The sequence below is a fragment of the Apostichopus japonicus genome, chromosome 6 (assembly GCF_037975245.1).
Source record: "Apostichopus japonicus isolate 1M-3 chromosome 6, ASM3797524v1, whole genome shotgun sequence".
In the NCBI taxonomy this organism is placed as follows: Eukaryota; Metazoa; Echinodermata; class Holothuroidea; order Aspidochirotida; family Stichopodidae; genus Apostichopus; species Apostichopus japonicus.
Genome location: NC_092566.1, coordinates 16965001 through 16980279, shown reverse-complemented (window position 1 = coordinate 16980279; position 15279 = coordinate 16965001). Strand labels below are relative to the sequence as shown.

The 15279-nt window shown below is 38.4% G+C and overlaps 1 protein-coding gene and 1 long non-coding RNA gene across 4 annotated transcripts in view; one reads left to right on the top strand and one right to left on the bottom strand.

The window, feature by feature from the left end:
- Positions 1-15279, bottom strand: part of LOC139969164 (uncharacterized) — a 27164-nt gene that overhangs the window by 3671 nt on the left and 8214 nt on the right. The window contains exon 2 of the long non-coding RNA XR_011793660.1: positions 14542-14675. This is a non-coding gene — a long non-coding RNA (uncharacterized lncRNA). The remainder of the gene's footprint in view (positions 1-14541; positions 14676-15279) is intronic.
- Positions 222-15279, top strand: part of LOC139969150 (uncharacterized) — a 20396-nt gene continuing 5338 nt past the window's right edge. The window contains exons 1-8 of one of the 3 annotated variants that reach the window (XM_071973982.1): positions 1776-2088; positions 3063-3416; positions 3537-7403; positions 11959-12084; positions 12653-12768; positions 12938-13084; positions 13690-14062; positions 14571-14794. In XM_071973982.1, coding sequence (XP_071830083.1) covers positions 2016-2088; positions 3063-3416; positions 3537-7403; positions 11959-12084; positions 12653-12768; positions 12938-13084; positions 13690-14062; positions 14571-14794 — 5280 coding nt within the window. In that variant the 5' untranslated portion in view covers positions 1776-2015. Of the gene's footprint in view, positions 488-1774; positions 2089-3062; positions 7404-11958; positions 12085-12652; positions 12769-12937; positions 13085-13689; positions 14063-14570; positions 14795-15279 lie in introns of those variants that run through there. The other 2 variants (XM_071973981.1, XM_071973980.1) reach the window with 2 other exon arrangements.

Sequence of the window (15279 nt, the reverse complement as noted above, 5' to 3'; positions counted from 1 at the left end):
TAATTAAACGTTAATTTGTAAGATCCCGTTTGTACATTTTAAGCAAACAATTTGTACATTTAAAAAAAAAACAGAACAAAAATATCTTGAGCTGTTAGACGGCTGATATTCACGATGGCATATCGTAGACATTACGTGCTACAACTCAGTGTTCGAAAAAATGTTTTTTTTTATGATAGGCTATTTAAGTTTTCGATTAATTATCCTATACTTTAATTGGTTATAGAAACACACATCTAATACATTAAGATTAAGTAATGAGCTGATATGTAGATTACAGTCTATTGACACACTGTTCATACGCCATTGATCATCTATTGTCCTCTATTGCTGAAAATAAATTAGGTGTAGTAGGCTACTCACATTCATCATGTGTTAATATGCCGTGAAGCTGTGTGATGTTACACCTTGAAAATGGTACCTATCAGATGTGGGATTACTCCCTGGAGTATTGCTTTGTCATTATTACTTACAAGCTGTCATGTTGGTAAGAGTATATCCATTATAATTGTTTACGTTGAAAGTTGAGCTGAAATAGGTTGTCGCTTTCGCAGGTGTAATTATTAGCGTTACTGGGCCAAATGATAGCGACGATCACAAACAAAGGATGCTTTGGAATAATTACATAAATGAAGAAATTAGTGACTTATTATCTAACATAACCTGGTAGTGTCATCATCAAATTGCAAATGTTGTTCCTCTTTATTAGAAATAACTTTACCTCTTATAATGTTATTTGAGTTATATATTTGACCAAACACTTTAACTGCGATGACACACATTTAGTTACGATAACAACCAATTACAGATAACCTTGTCTGACACCTTTGTAAATGAATATGGTGAGAAGAAGAGCACCCATTGTTATAGCACACTCAGAACGATCCTCTTAATTAGTTTAACTTTGTAGTCTGTCTGTTGATAGATCAGTTTAATTCATGGTTGAGAAAGGCTCCCTGGAAGCCACTTTTTGTTTTAAATATTTGTGTTATAACTTAGTAAATTTGATTTGATTTGGTATTTATCTGATTGAACCGCAATGCAGTGATGATTTTATTCTTACATGCACACATAATATTCCGTTGTACCTAAATAGCACAGTCCAGACTTTTCTATTTGTATCCTCAAAGTATTACGGACCTTGCTTTGGAGTAACCACGGTTAACTTTACATATATGTTAATTAAATGTAAATTTGTATGATCTCGTTTGACATGGCATAGGTAACATTACATTAATTGAGTGAAACTGAAGTTTGTTTTAACAACTTTGTAGCAGTTTCAGATCTTCCAACTGAAAATCGGACAAATGAAAGAGAACAAGTATGTCGAAAACTACGGTACTTTTCCTGAAACTGAAGTGATTTATTTGAACTTTGATAGTGATTTATTTGAATTTTCTAAAATCAATTTAAATGAAGTGTTCACAAATTTTGAGTTATCACAAATTTTGTGGAGATTTGCACCCGGATTTTATAGTCGTTGTACGTACTATCACGAGCACGCTGTAATTTATGAAGGAATGCAACATATTCCCGATTGTTTCTCTGCGTGGAAGGTGGTGAATTTTTAAGTCCTTAAATTTGTAAATTTTAAACAAAAACAGAACAAAAATTATCTTGAGCTGTTGACGGCAGATATTCACAATGGTATATTGTAGACATTACGTGCTACAACTCACTGTTCGAAGAATTTTTTTTTTTTTTAATGATAGGCTATTTAAGTTTTCGATGAATTGACCTATACTTTAAGTGGTTATAGAAACACACCGTATGAGTAATGAGCTGATATGTAGATAACAGTCTATTGACACACTGTTCATACGCCATTGGTCTGTTAACAATGATTTTACCTAAAAACAATACAAATGTCCATGTTCGGACTTTGCATCTTTGTTTTTCAGTACGTGATCTTCACACTTTGTCCTCTATTGCTAAAAATAAATTAGGTGTAGTATGCTACTCACATTCGTCATGTGTTAATATGCCGTGAAGCTGTGTGGTGTTACACCTTGAAAATGGTTACTATCAGATTTGGGCCTACTCCCTGGAGTATTGCTTTGTCATTATTACTTACAAGCTGTCATTTTGGTAAGAGCATATCCATTAAAATTGTTAATTAATGTAAATATTACGAACTATTTTCCATCATAAAATTTACTGCATCACCACAGGTGATCTAAAAATAGTGCAAAGTGAGGTGTAGGTGAAAGAATACCCGCCCTCCTACTTTTTTTTAAGATTTTACATATATGAAACAAGTATATATTAATTAAAACGATGTTGCGCGTACATTGCAAAAGGATGTGGCCTAAAACCTCTGTATAGGCTTGTCTAGCAGGTCACTACCTGCATATACACTAATACATTTAGACAAAAATATATAGTAAGAACAAAACAAGATAATGTAGCCTTCCTTCATTTTAATGCAGTTAATCTTGTTCCTTTATTGTAATTCTTATTATTGGTAAAATTTGCTGTTCTGATTGAAATGTTAAAACCACAAACGGTATCTTACTTTACTTACTTATTTTATTTTACTTTTCAATAATTTCATTTGCATTGGTTCATATTTAAGTTGGCCTACGATAGTAAAGTCACGGACTGCATAATTGCATCATTCAAATGCACATCCTTCATCTAAGATCTGCGTACTGAACAAATTATCATTAATATATTCAGCCTTCGTTTTCGTCAATATATCTGTGAAAATGTTATAGGTCATTCGTCATATAATGATTTCTTTAGTAATGTGCGAGTGATAATGGTTTTCCACACAGGGTAGATTCGAATAAGCTAAAATAGTTTAGCCTGCAGAAAGTCTCAAACTGATAGCATCAGACATTTCTTTCGACGATAGAATCGAAATTTTACCTTTTTTTCATTCTTACTGCGACAGATCACACGAATTCGTCTAACTCCTCAACCACAAGCGCTATCCATCCACAACATATACAATATAGCGAAACAGGGTTCACTACTTTCACCGATAACATAACTTCGAAAATTTCATAGCAGACAAAATCATGTTCTCAAAAAAAAAACATCTTCTTATTTTACCACAGAGACCTCTTCATCACTAACAACAGACAGTTCTTCAACTGCAAGGGCCTCAACAGCAGTTAATCCTCCCACGTACCTCACAACACCGGTGAGTGTATCGGTTGCACAATCCACTGAAACAACAGATGTGCAAACTACTATCTCAACAACGAAATTCAATACCGCATATTCTACAACCATTGATATCACGGCTAACGACGAGACCAGTAAGACTTCTTTATCAACAACAACAGACAATTTTTCATCTCTTGAGGTCACTTCTGCAAATGTCTCAACAGACTTTAATTCTACCACAAACTATACAACAACACCAGTTATTTCAACGGTTGCACAATCCACTGAACCAACTAATATATTAACTTCTGAAGGAATTTGGACGACAGCAGTACCGTCAACGCAGCCACCTTTTACCACAAACTATACAACAACACCAGGGATTTCAACGATTGCACAATCCACTGAACCAACTTATATATCAACATCTGCGTCAACAACCAATATAACTACGGCAAACATTACTACTATTGATCTCACCAACGAAGAGACCACGGTGACCTCTTTATCACGAACAACAGACAATTCTACAACTCTTGAGGTCACCTCTGCAAATGTCTCAACAGACTTTAATTCTACCACAAACTACACAACAACTCCAGTGATTTCGACGGTTGCACAATCCACTGAACCAACTAATATATTAACTTCTGAAGGAATTTGGACGACAGCAGTACCGTCAACGCAGCCACCTTTTACCACAAACTATACAACAACACCAGGGATTTCAACGATTGCACAATCCACTGAACCAACTAATATATCAACATCTGCGTCAACAACCAATATAACTACGGCAAACATTACTACTATTGATCTCACCAACGAAGAGACCACGGCGACCTCTTTATCACGAACAACAGACAATTCTACAACTCTTGAGGTCACCTCTGCAAATGTCTCAACAGACTTTAATTCTACCACAAACTACACAACAACTCCAGTGATTTCGACGGTTGCACAATCCACTGAACCAACTAATATATTAACTTCTGAAGGAATTTGGACGACAGCAGTACCGTCAACGCAGCCACCTTTTACCACAAACTATACAACAACACCAGGGATTTCAACGATTGCACAATCCACTGAACCAACTAATATATCAACATCTGCATCAACAACCAATTTAACTACGGCAAATATCACTACTATTGATCTCATGACTAACGAAGAGACCACGGCGACCTCTTTATCACGAACAACAGACAATTCTACAACTCTTGAGGTCACCTCTGCAAATGTCTCAACAGACTTTAATTCTACCACAAACTACACAACAACTCCAGTGATTTCAACGGTTGCACAATCCACTGAACCAACTAATATATCAACATCTGCGTCAGCAACCAATTTAACTACGGCAAACCCTACTACTATTGATCTCATGACTAACGAAGAGACCACGGCGACCTCCTTGTCACCAACAACAGTCAATTCTTCAACTCTTGATGTCACCTCTGCAAATGTCTCAACAGACTTTAATTCGGAGATTTCGACAACAGCAGTACCGTCGACGCAGCCACCTTTTATCACAAACTTTACAACAACACCAGTGATTTCAACGGTTGCACAATCCGCTGAACCAACTAATATATTAACTTCTAAGGAGATTAGGACGACAGCAGCACCGTCGACGCAGCCACCTTTTACCACAAACTATACAACAACACCAGTCATTTCAACGATTGCACAATCCACTGAACCAAGTAATATATCAACATCTGCATCAACAACCAATTTAACTACGGCAAACATTACTACTATTGATCTCACCAACGAAGAGACCACGGCGACCTCTTTATCACCAACAACAGACAATTCTACAACTCTTGAGGTCACCTCTGCAAATCTCTCAACAGACTTTAATTCCACCACAAACTATACAACAACACCTGTGATTTCAACGGTTGCACAATCCACTGAACCAAGTAATATATCAACTTCTAAGGAGACTTCGACGACAGCAGTACCGTCGACGCAGCCACCTTTTACCACAAACTATACAACAACACCAGTGATTTCAACGGTTGCACAATCCGCTGAACCAACTAATATATTAACTTCTAAGGAGATTTGGACGACAGCAGTACCGTCGACGCAGCCACCTTTTACCACAAACTATACAACAACACCAGTGATTTCAACGATTGCACAATCCACTGAACCAACTAATATATCAACATCTGCATCAACAACCAATTTAACTACGGCAAACATCACTACTATTGATCTCATGACTAACGAAGAGACCACGGCGACCTCTTTATCACGAACAACAGACAATTCTACAACTCTTGAGGTCACCTCTGCAAATGTCTCAACAGACTTTAATTCTACCACAAACTACACAACAACTCCAGTGATTTCAACGGTTACACAATCCACTGAACCAACTAATATATCAACATCTGCGTCAGCAACCAATTTAACTACGGCAAATCCTACTACTATTGATCTCATGACTAACGAAGAGACCACGGCGACCTCTTTATCACCAACAACAGACAATTCTTCAACTCTTGAGGTCACCTCTGCAAATGTTTCAACAGACTTTAATTCTACCACAAACTATACAACAACACCAGTTATTTCAACGGTTGCACAATCCACTGAACCAACTAATATATCAACATCTGCGTCAACAACCAATTTAACTACGGCAAACCCTATTACTATTGATCTCATGACTAACGAAGAGACCACGGCGACCTCCTTGTCACCAACAACAGTCAATTCTTCAACTCTTGATGTCACCTCTGCAAATGTCTCAACAGACTTTAATTCGGAGATTTCGACAACAGCAGTACCGTCGACGCAGCCACCTTTTACCACAAACTATACAACAACACCAGTGATTTCAACGGTTGCACAATCCGCTGAACCAACTAATATATTAACTTCTAAGGAGATTAGGACGACAGCAGCACCGTCGACGCAGCCACCTTTTACCACAAACTATACAACAACACCAGTCATTTCAACGATTGCACAATCCACTGAACCAACTAATATATCAACATCTGCATCAACAACCAATTTAACTACGGCAAACATTACTACTATTGATCACACCAGCGAAGAGACCACGGCGACCTCTTTATCACTAACAACAGACAATTCTACAACTCTTGAGGTCACCTCTGCAAATGTCTCAACAGACTTTTATTCTACCACAAACTATACAACAACACCTGTGATTTCAACGGTTGCACAATCCACTGAACCAACTAATATATTAACTTCTAAGGAGACTTCGACGACAGCAGTACCGTCGACGCAGCCACCTTTTACCACAAACTCTACCACAACACCAGTGATTTCAACGGTTGCACAATCCACTGAACCAACTTATATATCAACATCTGTGTCAACAATCAATTTAACTACGGCAAACCCTATCACTATTGATCTCATGACTTACGAAGAGACCACGGCGACCTCTTTATCACCAACAACAGACAATTCTTCAACTCTTGAGGTCACTTCTGCAAATATCTCAACAGACTTTAATTCTACCACAAACTACACAACAACTCCAGTGATTTCGACGGTTGCACAATCCACTGAACCTTCAAATATATTAACTTCTAAGAAGATTTCGACGACAGCAGTACCGTCCACGCAGCCACCTTCTACAGAACTTACGTCAACAGTACTTCGAACGACCGCTGTAACAAGCGAAACAACCATCGGTGAGGCAACAGCGATAGATGAAACAACAACAGATGTCACAACAGCGTTAGATTCTACAACCCGATTCTCAACTAAGGATGTTTCGACGACAGCAGTACTATCGACTCAGTCACCCTCTACAGAACTTCCGTCAACAGTTCTTCGAACGACCGATGTAACAAGTGAAACAACAAGCGGTGAGACAACAGCGATAGATGAAACAACAGCAGATGTCACAACAGCGTTAGATTCTACAACCCGATTCTCAACTAAGGATATTTCGACGACAGCAGTACTATCGACTCAGCCACCCTCTACAGAACTTCCGTCAACAGTATTTCGAACGACCGATGTAACAAGTGAAACAACAAGCGGTGAGACAACAGCGATAGATGAAACAACAACAGATGTCACAACAGCGTTAGATTCTACAACCCGATTCTCAACTAAGGAAATTTTGACGACAGCAGTATTGTCGACGCTCCCACAGTCTACAGAACCCCCGTCAACAGCTCTTCTAACTACCGATGTAACAACAGGGGGAAAGACTACAGCTATTACAACAACGACTGCCAAATGGCCTTTAACAACACCAACGGTATTACCGACCACACGTAAGCATAGCATATTTTGTCATTTGAAACGGTTCTTGAATTCCATTCTTGTACTACCGAGAACCCATATGTGTGATAGAACTGACATTCAGGATTAGCGGAAGAGTGCTCCCTTAATATTGTTTGGAGGGAGGGGGAGGGAGGGGGAGGAAGGGGGAGGGAGGGGAGGGGTGGGAGGGTTCACAAACTTCAAAGGTACTTTGTGATGTAATTTGGATTTGAGTGCATTTCTTGTCCATAAACTCTATCATTTAAATGGGTTTTTTTTTTAACCACAAGACATTACAATGTTATTGATATGTTAAACTTTCATAAGCACTGTTTAAATATTAAAAGGGCAGTTCTAAATTACACAAAAAAGAAAGAAAAAACAAGTGTACTTTTGATGGCATCTCGACAAATCGTGATGTACAACTGTTGGGATCTCCGGACAGTAGTAAGAATGATTTTTATTGGGTTTTCCTTGGACGTAAATAAGTATTCAGGTATATGTACCAACACTGTCTAATTTAAGATTATTATTACTGATATTGTGTCTATAGTACTTCTGCGAACGGTTACGTTATCACAAATGTGCTTGCTAATAACGAAAAAACAACACCAACAAGTAAAGGAAGAATATGAACGTTTGGAGACAGTTTGATGTCGTCACAAATCAATTGAATATTCAGTTTACACTTTGACACAGTTTCATCTTGCAACCGGGTTGCGTGTTTTTGATATCTCATCGGTGATTGATATTCTCTATTTTTAATCGGGCATAAGTTTTACAGCCATTATCCTTAGTTAGTTTTCGTCTTCCGTTGACTGGTTAAAGTGGGGAGGCAAGTAGAACTGATGACTTTACAGTTTTGAATGACAGTTTCTTCGACATGATCAAAGAAAGTGTGTTAATGACAAGTATTGAGTAGCTATTTACCATCATGTGGCGCTGCTCGCGTGGCGACACAGCTTGCAGTTTCCTCTCGAATTCCATGTTTCATCGTTCTACTGTCGCTGTTTTATCCACCGAATGCTGTCAATATGTGCTCTAAGTGGATGTTTATCGTTTTGTTGGTTGTGTTTGTGACTGTTTGTATCGTTTCCCACGGAAATGGCGAGGTTTTTCATAATGGCCACCGGACAGTCTTCTATTACACTCCATCGGAACTTCGCGCAATCGGTACTAGATGTGCAGTCGGTACAGGACTACCAGATATGCGATTACCAAAAGAGATGAGGCGACGAAAGCGTGGGAAAGCAGGGGGTGTCAAACGAAGGAATAGTCAGTGTAAGAACCGGCCTTATTTACCCTCAATCATAATGGGAAATGTTCAGTCTCTCAGCAACAAGATGGATGAACTTTGTGCGAGTGTGAGATATTTGTCGGACTTCAGGAATACTTGTATTGTGTCGTTCACAGAGACATGGTTGACAGGTAACCATAGTGACGATCATGTTAACATCGACGGATTCCAACTGGTACGTGGTGACAGGGATTTGGAAGCGGCTGGTAAATGCAGTGGGGGAGGTGTGTGTGTTTACGTCAACCAGAAGTGGTGTCACCCAAATAATGTGTACAGAAAGGACTATGTTTGCACCCCCCACCTGGAAATGTTAACTGTTTCTGTACGGCCATTTTATCTACCGCGGGAGTTCTCACATGTTTTAGTCTGTACTGTTTACATACCGGACAAGTCCGTTGCCAAGGCTGGTAGTGCTGAGTTGATTAAGGCCATTCAAGATTTGGAAGCTAAAGCCCCTGATGCCCTTATTGTGGTTAATGGAGATTTCAACCATGGATCAATGAAACACCCGGGATTACGGTTTTATCAACACGTCAATTGTCCAACACGGGGGGAATCGACTCTGGACCTTTGTTACACCAACGTCAAAGACGCTTATGTATCATCCCAGTTGACTAAGCTTGGTGAAGCCGACCATGACCTCGTTCTCCTGTTACCAAAGTACAGGCCTGTCGTCCAGCGTGAAAAGCCGCGGGTAATTACAATCAAACAATGGTCGGATGATGCCCTGGATCAACTCCAAGACTGTTTTGATCGCACGGACTGGGAAATGTTTGTTGACACTGCCGATGATATTCACGAATTAACGGACACCGTCAGCTCCTATATCAAATTTTGTGAGGACGCCATCATTCCCACGAAGAAAGTCAAATGTTATCCCAATAACAAGCCATGGATTACTAAAAGGGTGAAACAGTTGATCAATAAGAAGAAACTGATATTCAGAACGGGTTCTAAAAACGACTTGAAGCTAATTCAGAAGGAGATTAACTCTGTAATCAAACAAGAGAAAGATGATTATAAACGGAAAATCGAAAATAATTTCACAACAAACAACATTAGGGATGTGTGGACCGGCATGCGTTTGATGAGCGGTTATACTAACGGTAGCTCGAAGCATTGCTCATTACCAGAATACTCCCAAACCTACGCCAATCAACTGAACTCATTTTATAACCGGTTCGATTGCCACGATTTCACGGATGAAATCGAACGTATTCTCAGAGTAACTTCCGGGGAGTCCGCGCCTTTCCTAACCATAACAGAGGATGATGTACTTCGAGATTTCTCCCGGCTGAACGCATCAAAATCAGCTGGACCGGACAAACTCTCACCGCGAGTTTTGAAACTATGTAACCATCAATTGTCCTATATCTTCACCCACATTTTCAACTTGTGCTTTAGGACCCAGTGCATCCCTCGCCTATGGAAACAATCCTGTATTATTCCGGTGCCCAAAAAGTCAACTATCACCAGCATGAATGATCTTCGTCCGGTGGCGCTCACTTCCGTAGCCATGAAATCATGTGAAAGATTTATATTGCAGTATATCAAAAGGCTAACTGTAAACCTAATGGATGATCACCAGTTCGCATATAGGAAGGGACGCAACACTGACGATGCACTCCTGTTCACACTGGACACATTATACTCCCATCTCGAAGACTCTAAATCTGGTAAAGTCTCCGCTCGCATCATGTTCTTTGATTTTTCATCTGCTTTTAATACGATGCAACCTCATATTTTAGCTAACGTTTTACTTGGATCTGATGATGTGCCACATGCTTTGGTTCGATGGGTATTAGACTATCTCACTAACCGCTCACAATTTGTACGTATCGGTCGTGATGTTGTATCTGACATTATGGAATGTAGCACTGGAGCACCTCAGGGCACTGTGTTAGCACCATTCCTATTCACTCTGTATACCTCCGGAATACGCTCCACTGACCTCAGCTGTCCGCTCATCAAGTTCGCGGATGACACTGCTCTCGTTGGCCGGATTAAAAATGACGATGACCGGATCTACCGTGAACAAATTGCCAATTTTGTTGCTGAATGCGACAGGAATTATCTCCATCTTAACGTCAGCAAGACGAAGGAACTCATTATAGACTTCCGGAGAGCGAACAAGATAGTGCCCGAACCTGTGGTCATTGACAGTAAGACAGTGGATAGGGTAACTGAGTACAAATATTTGGGTGTAGTTATGGATGATCAGCTAAAGTGGGATGCACATGTTGAGTATGTTGCCAAACGTTTGAAACCACGAATGTATTGCTTGAGGAAATTAGTCTCTTTTGACGTGAACCAGAACATTTTATCCATTTTTTACAACTCTATTATTAGTAGTGTTTGGTCATACTGCATAACTTCCTGGGTTGGTAACATAAATAAGACATCCAAGAAAGTGTTAGATGATACTGTTATACGGGCAGGTAGGGCTGTTGGGAAACGCTTGCCAGTGGTTGACGAGGTCTTTGATAGTCGGGTTAATGATAAGCTACATTCAGTTCTCAAGGATATCGATCACCCTCTCCACGCTCCATTAAATAATTGTTTTATCCCTCGTAGTGGAGGATGAGACCTCCGAAGGCTCATACTAATCGTTACCCCTCATCTTTCATGGGACAAGCTGTTAGAATTTTTAATGCATCTTTTAATCGCTAATCTCTTGCCTTTGTCTTTCCTTCTTTCATTGGGTTCTTATCATATTTACCGTTTGTGATTTGTTTATACTTTTTATTCCTTGCCATTCTGTGAGCTTCGGCCCATCTGTTCCCGTTCCTTGTTATTAGCATTTCTTATGCTTTTATTGTCCTACTGTTTGTTCTCTTATTGTTGTATAGTATCGTTTTTATATCTTACTGTTTTATCTGCAAGCATGTAATTTCCCTATCGGATGCAATAAAGTTTATCTTATCTTATCTTATCTTATCTTATCATGGGTCATGATGTCAAATACGGGAAACATGGTTTAAGTGCAAGCACATATCAGTATTTACTGTGGCATGTCGGTCTACATATAAAAGAAAAACATACTACAATCATATTCAAGAAGTTAGTAGGGAATACATTTCCAATGCTAGGCGCCAGTAACAGCAACCACGAAGAAGGCTGGGGTACCTTTTTTTCAAATTTAATAGGAACTATTTAGAGCACACTATCACAAATACACAGTTTACTGATGCATGTAACCGATGGTATTTAGAAAAACATTCTAAAATGAGTTAATCACCTCGAGAACTTTTCCTTATTTTTGTTTAAAGATGTGCCATTTCTAAGTTGTCCATCTGAAAATATATCCTACAGCGGAGTCCACCTGACTTTTGAAGATACTGTTCCTGGAAAAAGTGTAAATTCCTCCGAAACATGCGATGATGATTCGTCGAGCCGTAAGTAGTAACATTTTTCCCAAGTAGCTATACTTGGTGAAAAAGTCAAGTACACATGTTTTGTCTATTGTTAATTAGTTCACCATGGATAATCTATCATTGAATTACTACTTTATCCTGCGACTGCCTGAAAGCCTTCATCGCAAGTTACAGGTGTTTGTTTAACGATTCGAAGTTTTCAAATCTTCAATCTCGATTTTTGGTGCATTCCTTTAAACGTTGCTTACATAATGTTTGTAAATAACCATATTCATTAACAGGGAACGTGCAATATTTCTTTGCAATTCATAGCAGAAGTTATTGTATATTTTAAGCATCCATAGGTCAACTTTATTTGTTAGTTTTTAGAGAGAATATTCTATTACATTCATGATTATGAATATTTTTTTGATAGTAGGGAGTCAAAATAGCTTAATAAAATGAACCACTCCCTTGAAAGATGCCAAAACCTGTGCTGGGCTCAGTTTGTACTAATATGTAAATCCTAATAAAGGACTTTTGAAAAGTAAGAATTACAGTGTAACTATATTGTCATATTGAAATATCTTTGGACCTTTGTCTTAACCAGCTGATCAGCCGTTGGCCACAAGAAAATGCGTTGACAATGGTTGGGAAGATCCAACACTTACTACTTGTTTTACTTGTGCCGACGAAGCTTCCCAGGAAATCGAACGGATAACCAATGTAAGTCATGCTAATATCTCGTAATACGTAAACAGTGTACCATCATATAACAAGTAATGCACCATATGCCAATCCACTCGGTCGTGGATTCTGAATGGTTACGTAATAAGAACAGCAATTAAAGTATTTTTTTTAAATTAATTTCACATTATATTATCGGTCTTTTTAGACAAATATTTCGGAAGACAATGTGGAGGAAGTAGCCAACGATCTAGCAATAGTTACAACTCAGTCGGAGTGCCTGGATACGACAGCGATTAACAATGTTGCCATATCACTGGAATCAATCGCAGAAGTTAACAGCTCTTCTCCAGAAGTAAGGCAATTGGATTTAATTACATTACCATTGTTGTTTAGATGATATAGAGAAAATCTGAATTTGAAACGAGCATGATACATGTTTTATAACATGTAATGCCGTAACATGCAACAAATTACTTCTTTATTATCACAGTTCCGGACCATGCATTACTTTATCTTTCTATCAAATGGAGGAAAGGCCTGCTCAGTTGTTCCATGTTTGCTTTCGAAGTGATTAACAAACGATGCATAGCTTTGTATGCAGTAAATGATGAAGAATGTTACGAAGTTGGTACATGTATCAACAAGATTGATTTGGACGGGTGAATGTATTCCGCACAATCGGTATTATATTTTCCTAGAATTTAGGAAATTCTTTTTGTGCTGTGTTTGAATAATAGTGTATGCTCGCAATAATTGCATTCTGTTTTTTTAACAATGTATATTATACTGATAAAATTTGTATTGGTTTGCTTACTGTATGTTTCTTTAATAATTTAAATAATATAATCAAGTAATTGAGCAGAAAGATTCTCTATTGATCACGTACTGTGAGAGGAATGGAACAAATGCTGTAACTACATGAGCAGCTCATACTTTACCATTACGACGCATTTTTAGGTTACACAATCCGTTGTCGGGACCGTCAGTAATCTTATGGAAATAGGAGAAGATCAACTAGAACAAGCTGAGGACACTGCGAGTGTTATTTCTTCCCTTCATCAGCAAGTATCGAACAGGCAGAAGCAATCAGACAACTTTACTGATGTTCAGGAAAACGTTGGAGTAACAGCTGTTAAATTTGATCCAACTATCACTTCAGGAGTGACATTTTTATACTCACCTTCGAGCAATATCCCCGAACAGGAATTACTTACTGCTGATTTCAAACAGGAAAACACACGATTGTTTAACGACGAAAATGAAGTATATATTGACACTAGTACAGTCTCTATTTTCATTCCGAAGGGGATTTTGGATCTTGCGCAAAAACGTAAAGTTTGTTTAAAAAGTTTTTAACTTGTATAAGAGTTGTAATGATTTTTTTGGGGGGATTTTTCTTTTGTTGTTGCCTGATATCTTCTGCAACCTCTGGATCATCCTATTTCACACACATAATAATTTCGGTACATAGCAGCCTTGTATGTAGAAGAAGAAGAACCAAACTGAGACTCTGCAAAGCCTTTCTTTAATTTTAGATAAACCTGTAAATAACCTAACTCAGTTTAGCCCGATTCATTAAGCAAAATGTGGAATTTAAACATCTGCATATGCGATAGAAAATCGTCTTCAACTTAATAGTAATACTACTAATGAAATAAATCCAAACCGATGAATATCGAATATTCTGCTATTGTTAATGTCACTCACTTTCTTGTATCCACAATACGTTAAGAAATCATTCTTTCACACTTGGAAAAGTGTGAAAGTTGTGTTTGGTCTGTTATCATCTACCTATACCATTTAACTTACCGAATGCATCTTGTTCCTTTCCTCTTTAGACGATCCAAGTATTTCACAAATTCCAATTAGTTTCTCAATATTCAAGGATGCGAGACTATTCATGACAGACCAGTCGTTGGACACTGGTCGACCAAGAGCTGGATCTGTACAGAGAGAAGTGTTTGCAAGTCAAGTAGTTTCAGCAAAGCTGGAGCTCGATGGACTTGTCGTAGAAAGTCTCGAAGAGGAAGATCATATTGTTACAAGATTTATAGTAGATGCCGTAAGTGTATGGAAATGAACCATGAACCAAAATATGATGGATGTACCCTTGACATTTCACAACTAAGATAAATAAGGAAATAGGTTAAACATTGCTCTAAGATCAGTTGCTAACACGCACACTCAGTCACATAGTGGCACCATTAGTGGAATTCCCCGTGAAAAATGTCCATTTCTGTTCGATAATATTGACGATGAAATACAATGTTCATAGAAGTAAGAATAAAGGTATATAGAAAACTCATGACGAAATGTTCAATTATATTGAAAAGCATGGTGAAGTGTCATGAAATTGACACGTTACTACATGAAAAGAACTAATCAATATTCTACACTAACATCCTCTTCGAACCCAACCTCATGTCTATCATTTTCTTTCCATTCTTTCTTCTGCACATATTGATACCATTCCTCCTTTTCAATTCCCCATTTCATTCTCGATCTTCTTACCATATCTTTAGAGGATAGATAGTGCAGGTGTACGAG